Source organism: Mesocricetus auratus, unplaced genomic scaffold, assembly GCF_017639785.1.
Source record: "Mesocricetus auratus isolate SY011 unplaced genomic scaffold, BCM_Maur_2.0 Super-Scaffold_100007, whole genome shotgun sequence".
Lineage (NCBI taxonomy): Eukaryota > Metazoa > Chordata > Mammalia > Rodentia > Cricetidae > Mesocricetus > Mesocricetus auratus.
In genome coordinates, this window is record NW_024429191.1 from 86,729,463 (window position 1) to 86,745,300 (window position 15,838).

The 15,838-nt window shown below is 46.4% G+C and overlaps 1 protein-coding gene across 5 annotated transcripts in view; it reads left to right on the forward strand.

Annotated features, from left to right (window-relative positions):
* The window catches only part of Arsg (arylsulfatase G), a 135,771-nt gene that overhangs the window by 37,682 nt on the left and 82,251 nt on the right, over positions 1 to 15,838 (forward strand). For all 5 annotated transcript variants that reach the window (XM_040749996.1, XM_040749999.1, XM_040750000.1 and 2 more), the window contains exon 2: positions 11,280 to 12,179. In XM_040749996.1, coding sequence (XP_040605930.1) covers positions 11,962 to 12,179 — 218 coding nt within the window. In that variant the 5' untranslated portion in view covers positions 11,280 to 11,961. The remainder of the gene's footprint in view (positions 1 to 11,279; positions 12,180 to 15,838) is intronic.

Here is a 15,838-nt window from a genome sequence, read left to right on the forward strand (position 1 = left end):
TGTGAAAGAGTCCCTCAGCATCTCCCTGGGGGAGGAAACCAGCTTCCTTAGAGCTGCCTCCCTTTTTTCCTAGCCCTCTTGCTTACGGTCATTTGCATGAGAACAGATTTCTTTGTGCAGACTTGGCCTGCCTCTTCCCTGTCCACACTTATAGTCCCTCAAGTTGGGTTGCTAGGCAGATATGACCCTGGCTTGCAAATAAGCTCACCGCTTTTACCAGCCTGTGAGAACCTCATCTTGGGAAGTAGACTGAAAGGAATCGCTCCTGGAGTTCAGAGGGAGGGTCCTGCAAGCCTGCTTTGGGCTGCTGGGTCTTCAGGGTCGTCTCAGAAGAGGGGAGCATGTGAGAGGGCTGTTCGGGAAGGCCTCGGCCCCTCACGGTTCCCCTTTCCTCTTCCTGTCCCCATTCCACCCACCTGTCGCCTACCTAGGGGCTCATGTTCTGCTTGAATGGCTTAGATCCCAGAATAGTTCATTCTTGCTTTAAAAAACGCCAATACCCGTTTCTCTAGTTGGCCTAAAAGCTGACATCTATGGCTTCTAGGACTCTTAAGTGAGCTCAAGTATCCAGGTAGAGGGGGCTGTGTGTGTTTTTCTCGTGGTCTTGGCTCCCACCTGATAGAGTGTAGAAAGGGGGAGGGGAAAGTCCTCTGAGGGGAGGTGACTATTTGGAAAGGAATAGCTACTGATGGTGTTACAGAACTTGGAAGTCACAGCCTGTACCTCAAAAGTCCGAGAACAGCCACCCATCCTTAAGAAGCCAACTAAAGCAGCTGAATCAATAGGAAAAAGCAAAAAGGGCAATTCACTCAATGTGATCACACAGGAAAGAGGACTAAAGAAATCCAGTGACCATCTCTGTCTCTGAATTAAGTCCATCTTAGGGTCTTGAAGTGAGAGCAAAGTTTAAATAAAAGGCCAAAGGCATCCAAGCCATCCCTCTAAAGGTGTGATATTGTCCACATTGTCAGAGCTTCATTTCCACCCTGTAAGGTGATCTGATGCCGCTAGAGCTGGGAGACAAGTTTTCCTTCTGGGTGGTGTCTTCCTTTACCCAACATGCGATTCCTGGAGGAGGGGGGTGGCTCCTAGTCCATTGTTCCAGGAGTTTGGAGAGATGCAAGTGTCTTTTTAGATTATCTTCATTTCTGCCAGGTTAGTTGTGATGGAAGAGGACAGTGATGAAAACAAGGGCGTGACAATAATCCCTGCTGTGCCCTAGGTTCAAGGAGTGAAAGTATAAGGGCTTGCTGCTGGGCTTGGCTCCCTGGAGGTGTCCTCCCATAATGCAACGCTCTTTAGGGCTCCAGGGGAGTGAGTAGAATGGAGATCTGTGGAGAGCAGAACAAGCCGGGAGGATGTTGAGAAGTTTGTTGTTTGCCTGTGTGGGGGTGGGTGGTGAGCCAAAGGAGGGGTGCATGGAGTGACAGGAAGGCGTGAGTGGGTGAGAGCATGCTGTATTTGGGGACAGTGAGGTCACTCACAGCAGTGGGGGCCTGTGGTGATGTGCATTCTATCACGCCCGGTTATCATTCAGTGCCCTATTGATGACTTGCCCATGGCTGTGTCTCATTAAGTCTGGAGCAACTTTGATTTCAACACAACCGCTTTCTCTCTCCCAGTCTTCCCAGGCTCCCTAGCTTACCGCTTCTGTCATCCTCGCACTGCTGAAAAAGGAAAAACTAAAGAGAACATAGCCTTGGGCCTGTTGGAAAAGTCCTAACCAAACAAACCCATGTTGTCGAAAGAAAGTGTTAATCACAGTGCACTTAGGAATGCATCCATGTGATGTAAACCTCATAATGTGGATTTGGGTCGTGAAAACGAATCTGAAATGTTGGAGAACTACTTCGAGAACCACTGACCTTTGTGCCAGTGAAATCTAGCTTCTCCCGGCCAATTGTTGAGGTGGTTCAACCTGCCATGCTCCTCTTGGCCTAAGGGAAAAAAGCCTGCTCTTCCCCTTTTGTCTCCACAGATACTCAAGGGTTCCCTGGAAGACAGCCGGCCTTAAGCCTCAGTTTTTAACTCTTTAGGAACAGGGCAGCCTTGCTTTTTCTGATGGTTAGAGAAGTTCAGCTAGCACATGATTCTAGGACCATCCCAGGGGGGAGAGGCTGGGAGAGGCCCTGCCTGGTTGGAACTCTGCCGTGGTCCATCTAGGGCGCCAGTGTTAGATGGGCTTGGGAATGGTGCGCAGCAAGACGGTGGAGATGGGAGGAACTCTGCTGTGGTCCATCTAGGGCGCCAGTGTTAGGTGGGCTTGGGAATGGAGATGTATCTGTGCTCACCTTCCATGACCAGGAGCACTGAAGAATCCTGTCATCACCCACAAAACCACACCCAGAGGGTGTGTTCCCTTCTCTGAATTGTTATATCTAGTTCAGATAATAGGAAATATGTCTATTACTGAAGGTAGGCTTCTATTCCGTGTGTGTGGGTGGGGGTGCACATGTACAGATCAGAGGTCCTTGAATGCTCTACATCTTAACTTTTTGAGAATCAATCTCTTGTCAAACCTGAAGCTCATCTGTTCTGGTAGGCTGGCTAGCCATCAATTCCCAGGGATTCTTCTTGTTTCCGTCTCCCTGGTACTGGGATTGCACACATACAACGCCTTGCCTAGTTTTTATGTCTGTGCCGGGATCCGAACTCAGGTCCTCATACTTATGCAGCAAGCACTTTACTGACTTCTCCATCTGAGTCCCTGTTTTTTTGTTTGTTTGTTTCTTTTTGTTTTTGTTTTTTTCTTTTTTCCTTGGAGCTGGGGGTGGAACCAGAGGCTTGACATATGTTAGGCAAACACTCAGCCGCTGAACCACGCCTCCAGCCCCCTAAGACGGCCTTTCAACAAGTAACGTTTTACAAGTGAGTATCTGGAAGGAGAAGTCAGAAAGGCCATCTAAGGTTAGGGAAAATGAGGAGATGGAGCTGGGTTTTCAGGGCAGGGCCCATTGGGCTGCAACAGCTTCATTGTTCAGTGCAAAATGCCCTCGTTCAGCAAGCATTGATTGAACACTCTCTGGGCAAGGTACTGGGATTAGGTCGTGCATTAAACACACTGAAGTTGCTGCCCTTGCAGAGTTGCTGGCTTGTTCAGACAAGCGGGCGAGCCCTCTAACTCCCACGTTTAGTGAGGAAAAGCAAAAGGGAAATTCCCCTTCTGCCACCCACCCACGGGGCATTCAGACCTCAGAGCTGTAGTGGCGCAAACCAGATTTTCTGGAAGAGACCTTTTACGGACAGCATCAGCTGGCAGCAGACTCTGCCCAGCAGAGGGACCTAGCTCACATTTACCAGAGATGACACAACCAGTGACTTGGAGCCGTGGTCTGGAAGCTGGAGAATGCAAACCAGAATGACCTTTCCTTGTGACATTGCCTAGGACCCGAGTGTCTGTGACTTCGTCCTTCCAGAGGCCACCAGCAGAGCTTGCCAACGAGCAGCTCCAGTAATGACTTGCAGATAACCTTGCAGGGAGTCTGGATTTCGCCACCTGAGCTGGGAATGCTTTTGTTCAATAGTGATTTCAGTAAAGCTTTGGGCTTGCGTCACCTTTTCGCAAACAGTTCTCAGGTCTGACTATCCCCAAAAGGGGAGAGGTAGAATCATAACATCCAAGTCAGCCTTTCTGAGCACAGCTCGGGGTGTTTCACTCTCCTATACTGTTGGAGGGAAAGGAAGTTAACGTTGGCTTTGTTTCCAGCTAAACAAACAGAGACGCATATCCAATGCCACCCAGCTAGCAGGTGACTGTGCTGGACTCATAGTTTAGAAACATGGGGTGTAGGATATGGCTTAGTGGTAGAGTGCCTATCTAGCATGCAGAAGACCCAGGGCTTGATCTCCAGCACCCCATAAAAGAAAAGGGAGTTGAGGAGATGGGTTAGCGGGGAAAGCGCTTGCCATCCAAGTTTGAAGACTGGAGATTCCCAGCAGCCATGTAAATACCAGGTAGGCATGGCAGACCTCCACGGAGCCATGCTCCTGAGAACCCCTCCCTGCTTTGGGGCTACAAGCATTGTCTCCACTAATCTGGTTAGGAGGCCTCCGTTCTCATGACCTCATCTGCCCTAATTACCTACGGGACCTTCGATAGATAGTAGCATCAAACTGGGAATTAGGGCTTTGTGGTCCAAGTTTTAGAAGTCTGATGGAAAAACAAACAAACAAAAACAATGGAGCCTGAATTGGATCTTTCTTCTGCATCCTTGAATCCATTTGCAGAGAAAGTGAGAGCTGGAGAAACATTTTATTAAATGATACCATCAGGGATGCAGTTAGCCAAATCCAAACTTTGAGAACAATTATGGTGCAAACAATTCGATTTATTTTTACATCTGCATACATCTACTGCAGGCAAAAGGAGAGGGGAGCATTTAAGAGAGAAGAGGCAGGAACTAAATGCATTGTACATCAGGCAGACCTTGTCTAGATGTGGATTAAAACGAAGGGGGGGGGGTGGCACACACCTTTAATCCCAGCACTCGGGAGGCAGAGGCAGGTGGATCTCTGTGAGTTCGAGGCCAGCTTGGTCTACAGAGCAAGTTCCAGGACAGCCTCCAAAACAATACAGAGAAACCCTGTCTCGAAAAACAAAACAAAACAAAACAAACCAAAGAGCTGTGTAAATGCTCATGAAAGCTGTCTTCCTGGCACTTGTGAGGTCTGTGTCCAAACACAAAACAAAACAAAAGCCATGCACCTGGGGGATGGCTTGCTGGGTGAAATGCTTGCTGTACAAGTGTGACAAGGCTAGCCTGGAAGATGGACAACTCCTGAAGACTGATACTCAAGGTTTGCACGCACACACGACCAAACTGAAAATTTATAAGCAAAATTAAAAAACCAAAATAAAATAATAAGAAAGGAAGATGTCTGAATATTTGCTGACTTTGGGTCAATAACTAAGTACTGTTAGTCTTTAAAAAGGCCAGGGTTAATGAAATTGTAGTGATTTGATTTTTTTTTCAGGTTTTGGTTTTTTTTTTAGAGAACGTTATAGGAATATTTGTGTTTGAGGACAGCTCGTATCTAGAACATAACACATGGTGTCTGGGATTTACTTAAACATAATCTAGTAAGGGCCTGGAGAAATAGCTCCGTAGTTAAGAGTGCTTCCTTCCAGAGGACCTGAGTTTGGTTCCCAGCGCCCAAGTCAAGAGGCTCACAGCTCCCTCTAACTCCGGCTCTAGAGGACTCAGTGCCCTCTTCCGGCATCTGAGAACACTGGCACCTGTGTGGCATACACGCATATAGAAATAGGTACGTGTTGAATGTAGCCTTCCCTGCCATCCGCCTGGCCCTGCCACAGTTGCAGTCCCCAAATAACACACAAGACACAGTATTAATCATGAAGCTGTTGGCTGTTTGTTTGGTTTCTTACCGGCTATCTCTGACTTAAGTATTTAACCCAAAATTGTTAATCTAAGTATTTCTCTTACCTGAGAAAGGGTCCGGACCTCTTCCTCCTCTGGCGGCTACATGGTGTGTCTGCCTGTGTCTCTCTTTCCCAGAATCCTCCTTAACTCCTAGCCCCACCTATCTTGCTTCCCTATTGGCCAACAGTGCTTTATTGACATATACACAGGACTTCCCCATCAGGTACACTCAAAAAGAAATAAATAAATAGGTACACTCGACTAGAAACAAACAGAAACAGTCCCATATCTATTGAGAGGGGAGCGGCAAAGGATGAAGAGGGAGACATCTTGATCGGACCAAGTATATATTGATTGTTGGGTCTAGATAAGTAAGTATGAGTTTCTCAAGCTTGGTACGCTTTGCCACATCCGTAATAAAATGGTTAGTAAATATGGCTTTTTTTTTTTTTTGGTTTTTCGAGACAGGGTTTCTCTGTGGCTTTGGAGGCTGTCCTGGAACTCGCTTGGTAGTCCAGGCTGGTCTCGAACTCACAGAGATCCGCCTGCCTCTGCCTCCCGAGTGCTGGGATTAAAGGCGTGCGCCACCAACGCCCGGCTGTAAATATGGCTTTTAAGGCATCTTTAAATTAACTCTGTTCTGGGGGTGGGGCTCAGGTTCAGGTATGTGACCCCCAGCCCTTTTGGTTTGTCATCTCATGTGGAAGGGAGAGGCATAAAGGGAAGGTGGGACTCAGGAGCAGCTGCTCCCTCTGGTCTTCTCTGTGCAGTCAAGTCCCGGATATAATTTCCAAAGGGCTACTGGGTTTTTAGAAGCATGGAGCGAAGCCACTTTGGACCTTCCAGATTGGCTTCTGTCGCATGGTTTCCTTCTGTGACAATCTCCACAGGTGGTCTTGGCCTAAACCTGGGCAGGATGTCCTTTCCCTCCTGGTGATGGCTTTCCTGGCATCACTGGGAAAAACAGGATCTTGCCTGAGGTGCATAATACATAAATTAACACATAAATAAAGGTCTTAGTGAATTAAGTGGAATTACTTCCCCAACCTCAGTGAAAGCATTCTTTTTTGTTTTGTTTTGTTTTGTTTTTGGAGACAGGGTTTCTTTCTTTGCTTAGCTCTGGTTGTCCTGGAGCTCGCTCTGTAGACCAAGGCTGGCCTCGAACTCAGAGAACTGCCCACTTCTGTCTCCCAAGTGGTAGCATTAAAGGCGTGTGCCAACACTGGCTTCAGTAAAGGCATTCTGTCAAAGATGTATCAGTTACTTTTCTCCTTGCTGTAACAAAATACCCGGTGAAGGGGACTTAAGAAAAGAAGGAAGGGTTTGTCGAACTTACCCGAAGGCATAGTCGATCTCTTGTGAGTGAGGCGGGACTTTGTCAACTGTGAAGTTCAGGCTGCAGAACCACAAAATGGAGTTACAAACTGCGCATCCCTGCCAAAAAAAAAAAAAAACAAAAACAAAGCTTAATGTTTTAAGGAAGTTCATGGTTTTGTGTGTAGCTACTCCAGGGGCACAGACTGGATATACCCTGCACTAGATCTTTGCCCGTGGTACCCTTTCCACATGGCTTGTTATTATTCCCTACCTCCTAACACCCTTACGCCACCTTTTGGGTGGGAGTACCCCGAACCCCTTTAAAAGACTGTGCAGCTGCCCACCCCACACATCTGACACCTTTCCGCTTTGGTTTGCTCCACAGCGCTTTTATTTCACTTACTCCATCCCCTAGGGGGTAAAACAAGTGGTATGGGGTGGACTTTGTCATGTTTCATGTATGGCGTGTGTACAGTACCTGGATCAAAGTGGTGGGCCAATGATCAAGGGGCCAGGAGAACCGCCCACTAGACCACACGTGGGCAGCTGGTGCCCAAGGCCCCCTCCTGGTACATCCCCATGTGACTCCTGGCCCCTTGCCACGGCCAAGACCATGCTCCGAACGGGCTGGTGAAACAGCAGGACTCTGCAACCAGGCATTTATCCTTTCTCCTTTGTCTTTGTTGGCCTTCGTCCCCCAGAAGCTTCATTTCTGGAAAACCAACAGAGCCCCGTGCCAGAAAGGTCTGTCCAACCTCCCTGTTATTTCAGCTGTTTTCAAGGTCCACCAGGAGGATGCTTGGCCACAGGGAGGTCTGTGGGAAGCCAGGGTCAGGTGATGGAGTGGACTTCCAGCACGGGGTTGCTCAGACACGGCTCAGCAGATCTGCAGGTTGCCTTAGCCCATGCCTCAGCTGAAAGCCTGCTTCTGGGTCCTTTCTCCACCTTCACCCATAAGCAAACCTAGAAACTAAAGGGTTAAACTGACCTTTAACATTCCTCACAGCCTTGCTTTCTAGCAGGGCTTAGGCTGGGGCTGTCTGTGATAGGGTAGGAGCTGCTTAGCCTGGGTTCAACCTCTGGAATCAAAACCAATGACATGGGGGTTGGAGAGAACAGGAATTGGTGAGTTTGATTTGCAGTTAAGGTTTGCTCTGTTGCCTAGGGAAAGTTGAGGTCCGGGGAGTTGATGAATCCTGCTTGGTAGGGACCTATCACAGATGGGCTTCATTTTGCCTTGTGTTGGGATAGGTTGCCCGAAGCTTTCACTGAAGTGGGGGAAGAGTGAATGCTTAGTTTTTCAAAGATCCCCTCTTTGCTCAGTTTTTCAAAGATGCCCTCTTTGCTCCCACTTCTGGGAGGAGAGCCCCTGGCCTGTGTTTGCTCTCGTCTCCCTTCCTGTGTGCTCGTTAGTGAGGTGTGTGTCTATCCATGGGTGCACGTGTGTGTCAAGACCAGAAGTGCTGGGAAGAGAAGCCTGGACCCCCACACTAGTCTTTAAGGTGTGTTCTGGGGGATTGAACTCACATCCTCACACTTTCATAGCAAGTACTTTACCAACTGAGCTATCTCAAGCCCTTTTGCTGTCTCCCTAGTCCTCTTTCCTGAGAGAGATTCATAAAGGCAGAGTTGGGCAAGTGACGCAAGATGACATCCCCAGACAGCACATGGGGCCACTTTGTTTAGGACAAAGAAACTCAGAGTCTCAGCATGACTTCACTGACGCCCTTGAGTCAAGTCCAACCTTTGACCGTCTAGTTTGTCTCTTCCCTTCAGTTAAAAAAAGTAAATACATAAGCAGCAAAGGGGCTTAAATGTCCCCTTGTCGGGATGTGGAGAAATCTGTGGTAGTCTGCTGGCTGGAAGAGCTCATTTCCATTCTATGAAACTCTGAAGTGCAAAGAATGCCATGTCCTGGAACTCCACGGGGAAACCAATCTAGTTAGATTTCCACTTTAATTTTAGCTTCCTTCTTAAATGAACTCCCCCACACTCTGGAATTCTTGTATGGCCAGGTCATCCTGAGTTGGATTATTGACCAGAAATGAGGCCACGCTAGAGCCCTGAGCTAAGCAGCTTTAAGAAGAAAAGCCTCCCGTGGCTGCTGCTCCAGCAGAAGCAGGCTGGGAATTAACCAGCAGGTGAACAAGTGCTTGTTAAGCACCAGCCTTATTCGAGAGTCTTCCAGAAAGTCTTTGGGACCTCAAGATTAGCGAATACCACTTGAGTCTAGTCAAGTGTGAAAAGGACTCCTTTTGGGAAGTGGAAGGGTTTGAATTTCCAAACTGTTGGCTCACAAGGCTCCAGATGAGCCGCCACTGTTTCCTTAGACTTCTGTTGGCTTTTCTCAGGATCTTCTTAGCCTTTATTACTCCAGTCACCGCCATCCCCTGAAGCTAACAATGCAATTAGCTGTTCTGAATGCCTAGTGTGGAGATGCCTAGTGGGTAAAGGGGCTTGCCACGGGGCCCAGCTTCAGTGTGATCCCTGGGACCCCACTTGATGGAAGGAGAGAATGGAACCCTGCACGTTGTCTTCTGACCACCACGTGTGAGTGCCATGGCTTGTGCAAACACACGTATGCACAAAAACATGCGATTAGTGTTTTTTTTCCCCCCTTGACCAGGCAGTGGTGGCATGCGCCTTTAATCCCAGGATCTCTGTGAGTTTGAGACTAACCTGGTCTACAGAGGGAATTCAAGGACAGCCAGGGCTACACAGAGAAATCCTGTCTTGACTCCCTCACACCATATTATTTACTTATAGCATATGAAATAGCCCCAGTCTGTAGCATTTTTATATTTTACAGATTGGTGCCTTAATGGCTTCCATGAGTGGAAAGTTGTTTACTATTCGTCTTCCAGGGTTAGAACCTTTAAGTAAAGAAAGAGTGATTTGGGTTTATTCTCAGCTCTGTTTGCTGCCTCCAGCTGGACGTCTGGTCTTGTGTTTCGGAACTTTGTCTGATACATTGCTTTTGACTTTGTCCACCGGAGCTGAGTCACCTCCAGTTAGGCTGTGCAGTTTCCTTTTTCTTCTAGGCCTGGAGTCATGATATTTTTATTCCCCAACATCTTGCTTATTCCAAGAGTGAACCAAGGGCAAATGATGTAGATCTCACCTGGGAACTTGCTCAAATTCATATCTCAAAACCAGATGTGATGGTTCACACCTGTAATCCCAGCTTGAGGGAGGTAACAGTAGGAGGGCCAGGAATTCAAGGTCATCTGCTGTATACTGAGTTTGAGCTACAAGAGATCTTGTCTTGAAAAATCAGTGCAACAAACAGAAAACAGTCCCAGCCTTCCCATTGAATTTTATTTTCTCCTTCCTTGCTTCCTTGCTTCCCTCCCTCCCTCCCTCCCTCCCTCCCTCCCTCCCTCCTTCCTTCCTTCCTTTACTCCCCCCCATGCACAGGGGATTGAATCCAGGACTTTGTACATATGTATGGTAGGCAAGCACCCTACGAACCGAGTTACATCCTCATCTCTGAGGTTGCTAATTTGTATGCACATCCAAGTGTGAGAATCGTTGATTAAATGTTTTGTTGTTGCTGTTCGTTTGCTTTTTGTGGTATGGATAGGGATGAAATCAGGGCCTTGTGCATGCTAAATCGACACTCTGCCAGTGAGCTACACCTCCCAGACAGATGTTCTTACTAAAAAAGTAAAGATCAGAATATACAGGGACATGTTTCTATTAATTCTTTGCAACTTTTTGGACAGCATTTAATTTTGAACATTATCATCATCATCATTGTTATTATTATTTTGGTTTTTCAAGACAGGGTTTCTCTGTGTAGCTTTGGAGTCTGCCCTGAAACTTCCTCTGTAGATCAGGCTGGCCTTGAACTCACAGAGATCCACCTGCCTCTACCTCCTGAGTGCTGGGATTAAAAGCACGCGCCTCCACCGCCTGGCCTAATTATGACCATTTACGAGCATACAGAAAAACCGAATGCATTTTAGAGAGAAGACACACCTAGAACCTATTATAAACTTTGTTTCCATGGTTCTCTTTTTTTCCCCTAAGTTAATTTCTCTGGGGGAGGCTATTTGCTTTGAGACAGTGCCTTAGGTGTCTCGGACTGGTCTCAGACTAGCTGAGGATTACTGGGGGAGTCCGGTCTTCCTGTCTCTACATCCCAAATGCTGGCATTACAGCCAGACAGTAACCACGCATGGTTCATGAGGTGCTGGGGGATCAAACCTAGGGCTTTGTGTGTTCCAGGTAAGCACTCTGCCAATAGGCTTTACCCCGAGCCTCTGCCAAGAGTTTCCTATGGAAATGTTAGGTCATAGCATGGACGTTACAAACAATTGTGTCTTCTTGACGAGACTTTACATCTTCCTCTCGAATTGTCAAGGAGTTTAAGCACTTGTGGTGGTGGGGGTGGGGAAGCACTTGGGGAGGGGATTAGCAGGCTGGGGTCTGGCTGGTATTCGTCTCACTCACTGTGTTGAACCTCAATACCCTCACCTTTCGCATGTGTGAGTTCTAAGAAGTAATGTAATATAATGTTACCGCCAGCCCTGTTACTATAGGTCTGTTGTAAATATTATTGTCATCCCTGCTTTTTAGGTGGAAGAGACCGAGGAGCCAGTTAAGCATTCAGACGAGAAGGAAAACTTCTGTTGGCATGGAAAAGTGATTATCTCCCAAGCTACTGACTACAGTACAACTGGTCTGGCTGTTTCAACTCTGTTGTTTTCTTGTCAAATTTTGCTCTTTTAGGAAACTTTACAGAAACCTCAACCATCTGGAACTCAGAAACTCGTTTGGAGTTGACCGTGGCTTTGAGAGCGTGCAGGTGTTCTGCAGATGTGAGAATTTATCCTGCAGTCACCAGATGGAGTCCTAAGCAGATGCAAGGCTTGTGCTGTGGTCCTAGCCTCCCTGAGTGCAGAGGGTCACTTACTTGTTAAGTGGCCAAAGAGTGGTTATTGACACTGATATCTGAATGCTCCACTCAGCCAATCATCTCATTAAGCTGTGATGAGAAGACATCTTCAGGGGACCAATCTACTTTAGGGTGCCATGTTTCCTGACCCTTGGGTTAGGGTTCTAGACAGGAACCTTTTTTTTTCTGTGCCTTCTACCATTCCTGTAGCCATTATTAACACCAGTGTGTTTTTGCCAGCTGGACCCATGCTTCTTGGTGGCTTCCTGCACTCAAGGTGAATAAAGAGAAAACTCTTAGAGAAATCCTTGGTGGCAGCCTATTATCACTCGATCGAGACAACAGGAGTCTTTGTGTGCCACCATGGGCTGGCTTTTTCTAAAGGTTTTGTTGGTCGGCATGACCTTCTCTGGATTTCTCTGCCCTCTTCTGGATTTCTCGATCAGTGGGAAAACAAGAGCCCCCAAACCAAACATTGTGATCATCTTGGCTGATGATATGGGATGGGGTGACCTGGGAGCGAACTGGGCAGAAACAAAGGGCACCGCTCATCTTGACAAGATGGCTTCTGAAGGAATGAGGTGAGTCTCGAGAATGCCAAGCAATGCTTTGTGTCATTCCAGCTTTTGTTGGAGGTGTAGACAGTGTGAAGTACTTATTTTCAGGTTTACTTGTTTTATATGTATGAGTGTTCGTATGTGCATGTATATACACCCATGTGTCGCGTCTGCTGCACGGCCTGTGTCCGAGAACGTGCGGAGGGTGTCGGGGATTGACAACACAGAGACTCGTTCAACGATGTAAAGAAAACTTTAAACAGGCTCCAAAAAGGTTCAAGAAAACTTCCTAAGAAAGGCTCCCACCAGAGAAGCTTCTGCTCTCTCCTCTCCCCTGGCTGGTTCTGCTCTCACCCAAAAACTGATCTGGGCGTGGCAGAAGAGGTGGTTAGTCTTTGGACAAGGTCGAGGTCAGGGTGGTTTCTGTGGGCAGGCCTTTTCCAGGAACTTAATGCCCCCAGGCATTGTATTGTTTTTAGTAAACATGTTTTTAGTAAACATTGTCTTACAGCTGCCTACTCCCAGGTAGAAGGGGAAGTGGGTCTCTGCTCAAGGTCTGGTGTTCCCACAATTCACCCCTTTTTATTTTTAAATGAGGCACTCCTGGCTTAGGTCAAGTAGGGTCACCCTCCCTTTCCCGTCCTTGGGGGACCTTGAACCCCTGTCGTAGGTGGGAGGGGTCTTCCCCACAGGTTGCCCGTCATCAGAGCACCCCAACTTTAAATCATCTGTAACCAACCTTCATGGCTATCGGGATTGCCATGGGCTAGGCTAAGCAATACTTGGTTACGGATCTCTTGCCTCTGGAACAAGGCACCTTTGAGCTCGGCATAAAGCCAGAATGCCTACCGCCACTGCCACCATTTCCAGGACCCCCATTGACATAGCGCCTCTCCATCACCGTACCCATCACCAGATCTGGGCCATAACATTCTACCAGCCTTCGTCTGTTACAAGGGTAACCCACACGTGATTTACATTCTGTTACAAGGGTAACCCGCATGTGATTTACATTTACAATTTGATAAAGTTTACAATTGTTCCAAGATCTGCTCAGGAAAGCATTTAGAAAGTGCACTTGCACAGATACATTAGGTACAATCATTGATGTTACACATGGAGCATTATGAAAAATATGAACAATAGGCTTGTTGCACTATCCACAGAGCACCAATTTGTTTCTGTGGTGATGCAGTTTGTTGATTTAACGTCAGCTGATTATGCGACTTGAGTCAAAGTCTCCTTTTTGTCGCATTAGGACAAGTTGCATCTCTCTAGAAAAATACACTGGCCTAGTCGTGATTCCAGAAACAGGAACCATCAAGTCTGATATTTCAAGTGACCATGTCCTGTTCAATTACTGAAAAGAGGCTTTTGCCCCTCATCACAGTCCATACCAATGTCCAAATGTTTTAAATGGGTCCTTTTTTCTCTGTTGGCTTCACGATGAAAACTCATGGGTCCGGAAGGTTGATGCAGCAGGTCTGTTGAGAAACTGGAAATCTCGAACCGACTGTTTTCTTTCTTTCTTGGGCTCTAGATTCGATGACATCAAGGTTCAGGAACACTGATTTAGGAGATCTCACTCAAACTGGCTTAGGTAGGCTCCCATGGTCTCAGGTCCAGTTTTTCTCTGCTCCATGCATCTCACTAAATGGTCTGACAGCTGCCGAAGCTTTATTCTTTTCCTGCAAGAAAACACAAACATGCCCTCGACCCCAAATTAGGGTCTTCTCCACTGTCTAGTGCATGGATGTCTCCATTTGACCTGAGCAATAGTTGCTCAAGTTCCATCATGCCAGAATCTGTCTGAAGCTCACTGGCATTCACATTATAAAATTTTTAAATGAGGAGTGTATTATTTGATGAGTCATATGGGGACTGGGGACATTATTCCCCCTTTTTTATTTTCTAAAAAATTTTTTTGAACTGTTGAAGCTGGACCATAATAGTAGAAGGATTTGTCTACCCTCCTTGGTTGACTATCTAGGTAAATTGGGATTACTACTTAGATTATTTGTAGATGCCCATTAAAAAGGACATATCCATTAAATATTTCCCAAAAACTTCTGAAAATCACTCAAAGATTGTAAACTATACTGTGTCCAAGTAACTTTTTAAAATTATTTGAAGTCTGTGAGCAGTCTTTCCCAATCTAACCTGTAGAGCTCTCACTAGCTGACAAGGCCTCATTTGCATCTTAAATTTTTCTGTTAAAACATTAGCAGACTGGCTGGATGTTCCTTTTGGCTATATTTAAAGCAATCTAGGTAGCTTCTTAACTATTTTTGAAGGGATTTAAGTATCCTTTTAATCATATAAGCAGTTCACACTCACGCATTCACAATCACATTTCATACATACCGGTGTGGCCACACCATACATTCAGAACATACATGCATCTTTCAGTCATCCTTTTTCACTAGGTCATGATTAGTCTGTTGCAATGAAGCTTCCTTAATTGAAATCTATGTAAAAGAACAACTCCAGCCAATCCTTGAACTAAAAGGTTAAAAAGTCCTGTATGTTCTTTATCATTCCTCCATTTGAGCTACAGTCATGGGGTACAGCTGTACCTACTCCTTGTAACTGTAGATGCAAGGTGGAGAGGCCAAGCTTTTGGCCAAAAGTTTTTAGAGATGACTCACAAAATAGAATTTAAATGTAAACAACAATTTTTCATTCCATATACCTTTGTCTTTTTCTTTTTCTTTACTTAATACCAGTACCTCTTTACTGTTACAAATTTTTTTTTCACCCTTTTTTTTTTTAAAATCAGGGTTTCTCTGTATTGTTTGAGGCTGTCAGTCCAGCCTGGCCTCGAACTCACAGAGATACGCCTGCCTCTGCCTCCCCAAGTGCTGGGATTAAAGGCGTGTGCCACCACCGCCCAGCTTGTTACCAATTTTTTTTTCTGTATTATTTGGAGGCTGTCTTGGAACTTGCTCTGTAAACCAGGCTGGCCTTGAACTCAAGAGATCTGCCTGCCTGTGTCTCCCGAGTACTGGGATTAAAGGCATGTGCCGCCAACGCCTGGCTATTCACCCATTTTCAATCCAACTTTCAACCCAGGATGTTCCCTCATGCAAAAAGCCTTAAGATTTACACAATCCACCCTCCAATTGAGGGCAATCTCTGGGTTCCCCTTTTTCCCGACCTTAGTGTCAGACTAAGGCCTAGAGATTTAATCCAATCCCCCCTCCAACTGAGGGCAATCTCTCAGGGTCCCCTTACTTTCCTGACCTTTCTCAGGTGAAGGCCTGGAGATTTAATCTGGTACCCCTAGCTTTGTACCCCCTTTTTAACACATCCACATAGCCTTACTGGCTAGCCTTTTAGATCTCTCAGTTCCCCTTTACTTTCCTGACCTCAGTGGATCAGGCGAAAGACTGGAGATTTTTTATTTTATTTCTTATTTTACCCTTTTTTATTTCTTTTTTTTTCTTTTTCTTTTTCTTTTTTTCTTTTCTTTTCTTTCTTTCTTTTTTTTTTTTTTTTTGAGACTGGGTTTCTCTGTATCCTTTTGGAGGCTGTCCTGGAACTTGCTCTATAGACCAGGATGGCCTCATTCCTTCCTATCTCTGCCTCCCGAGTGTTGGGATTAAAGGCGTATGCCACCAACACCCAGCTCTCTGAATATCATAGCAAACATCCTCCCAATCTGGGACATTTAAGCCTTCCCC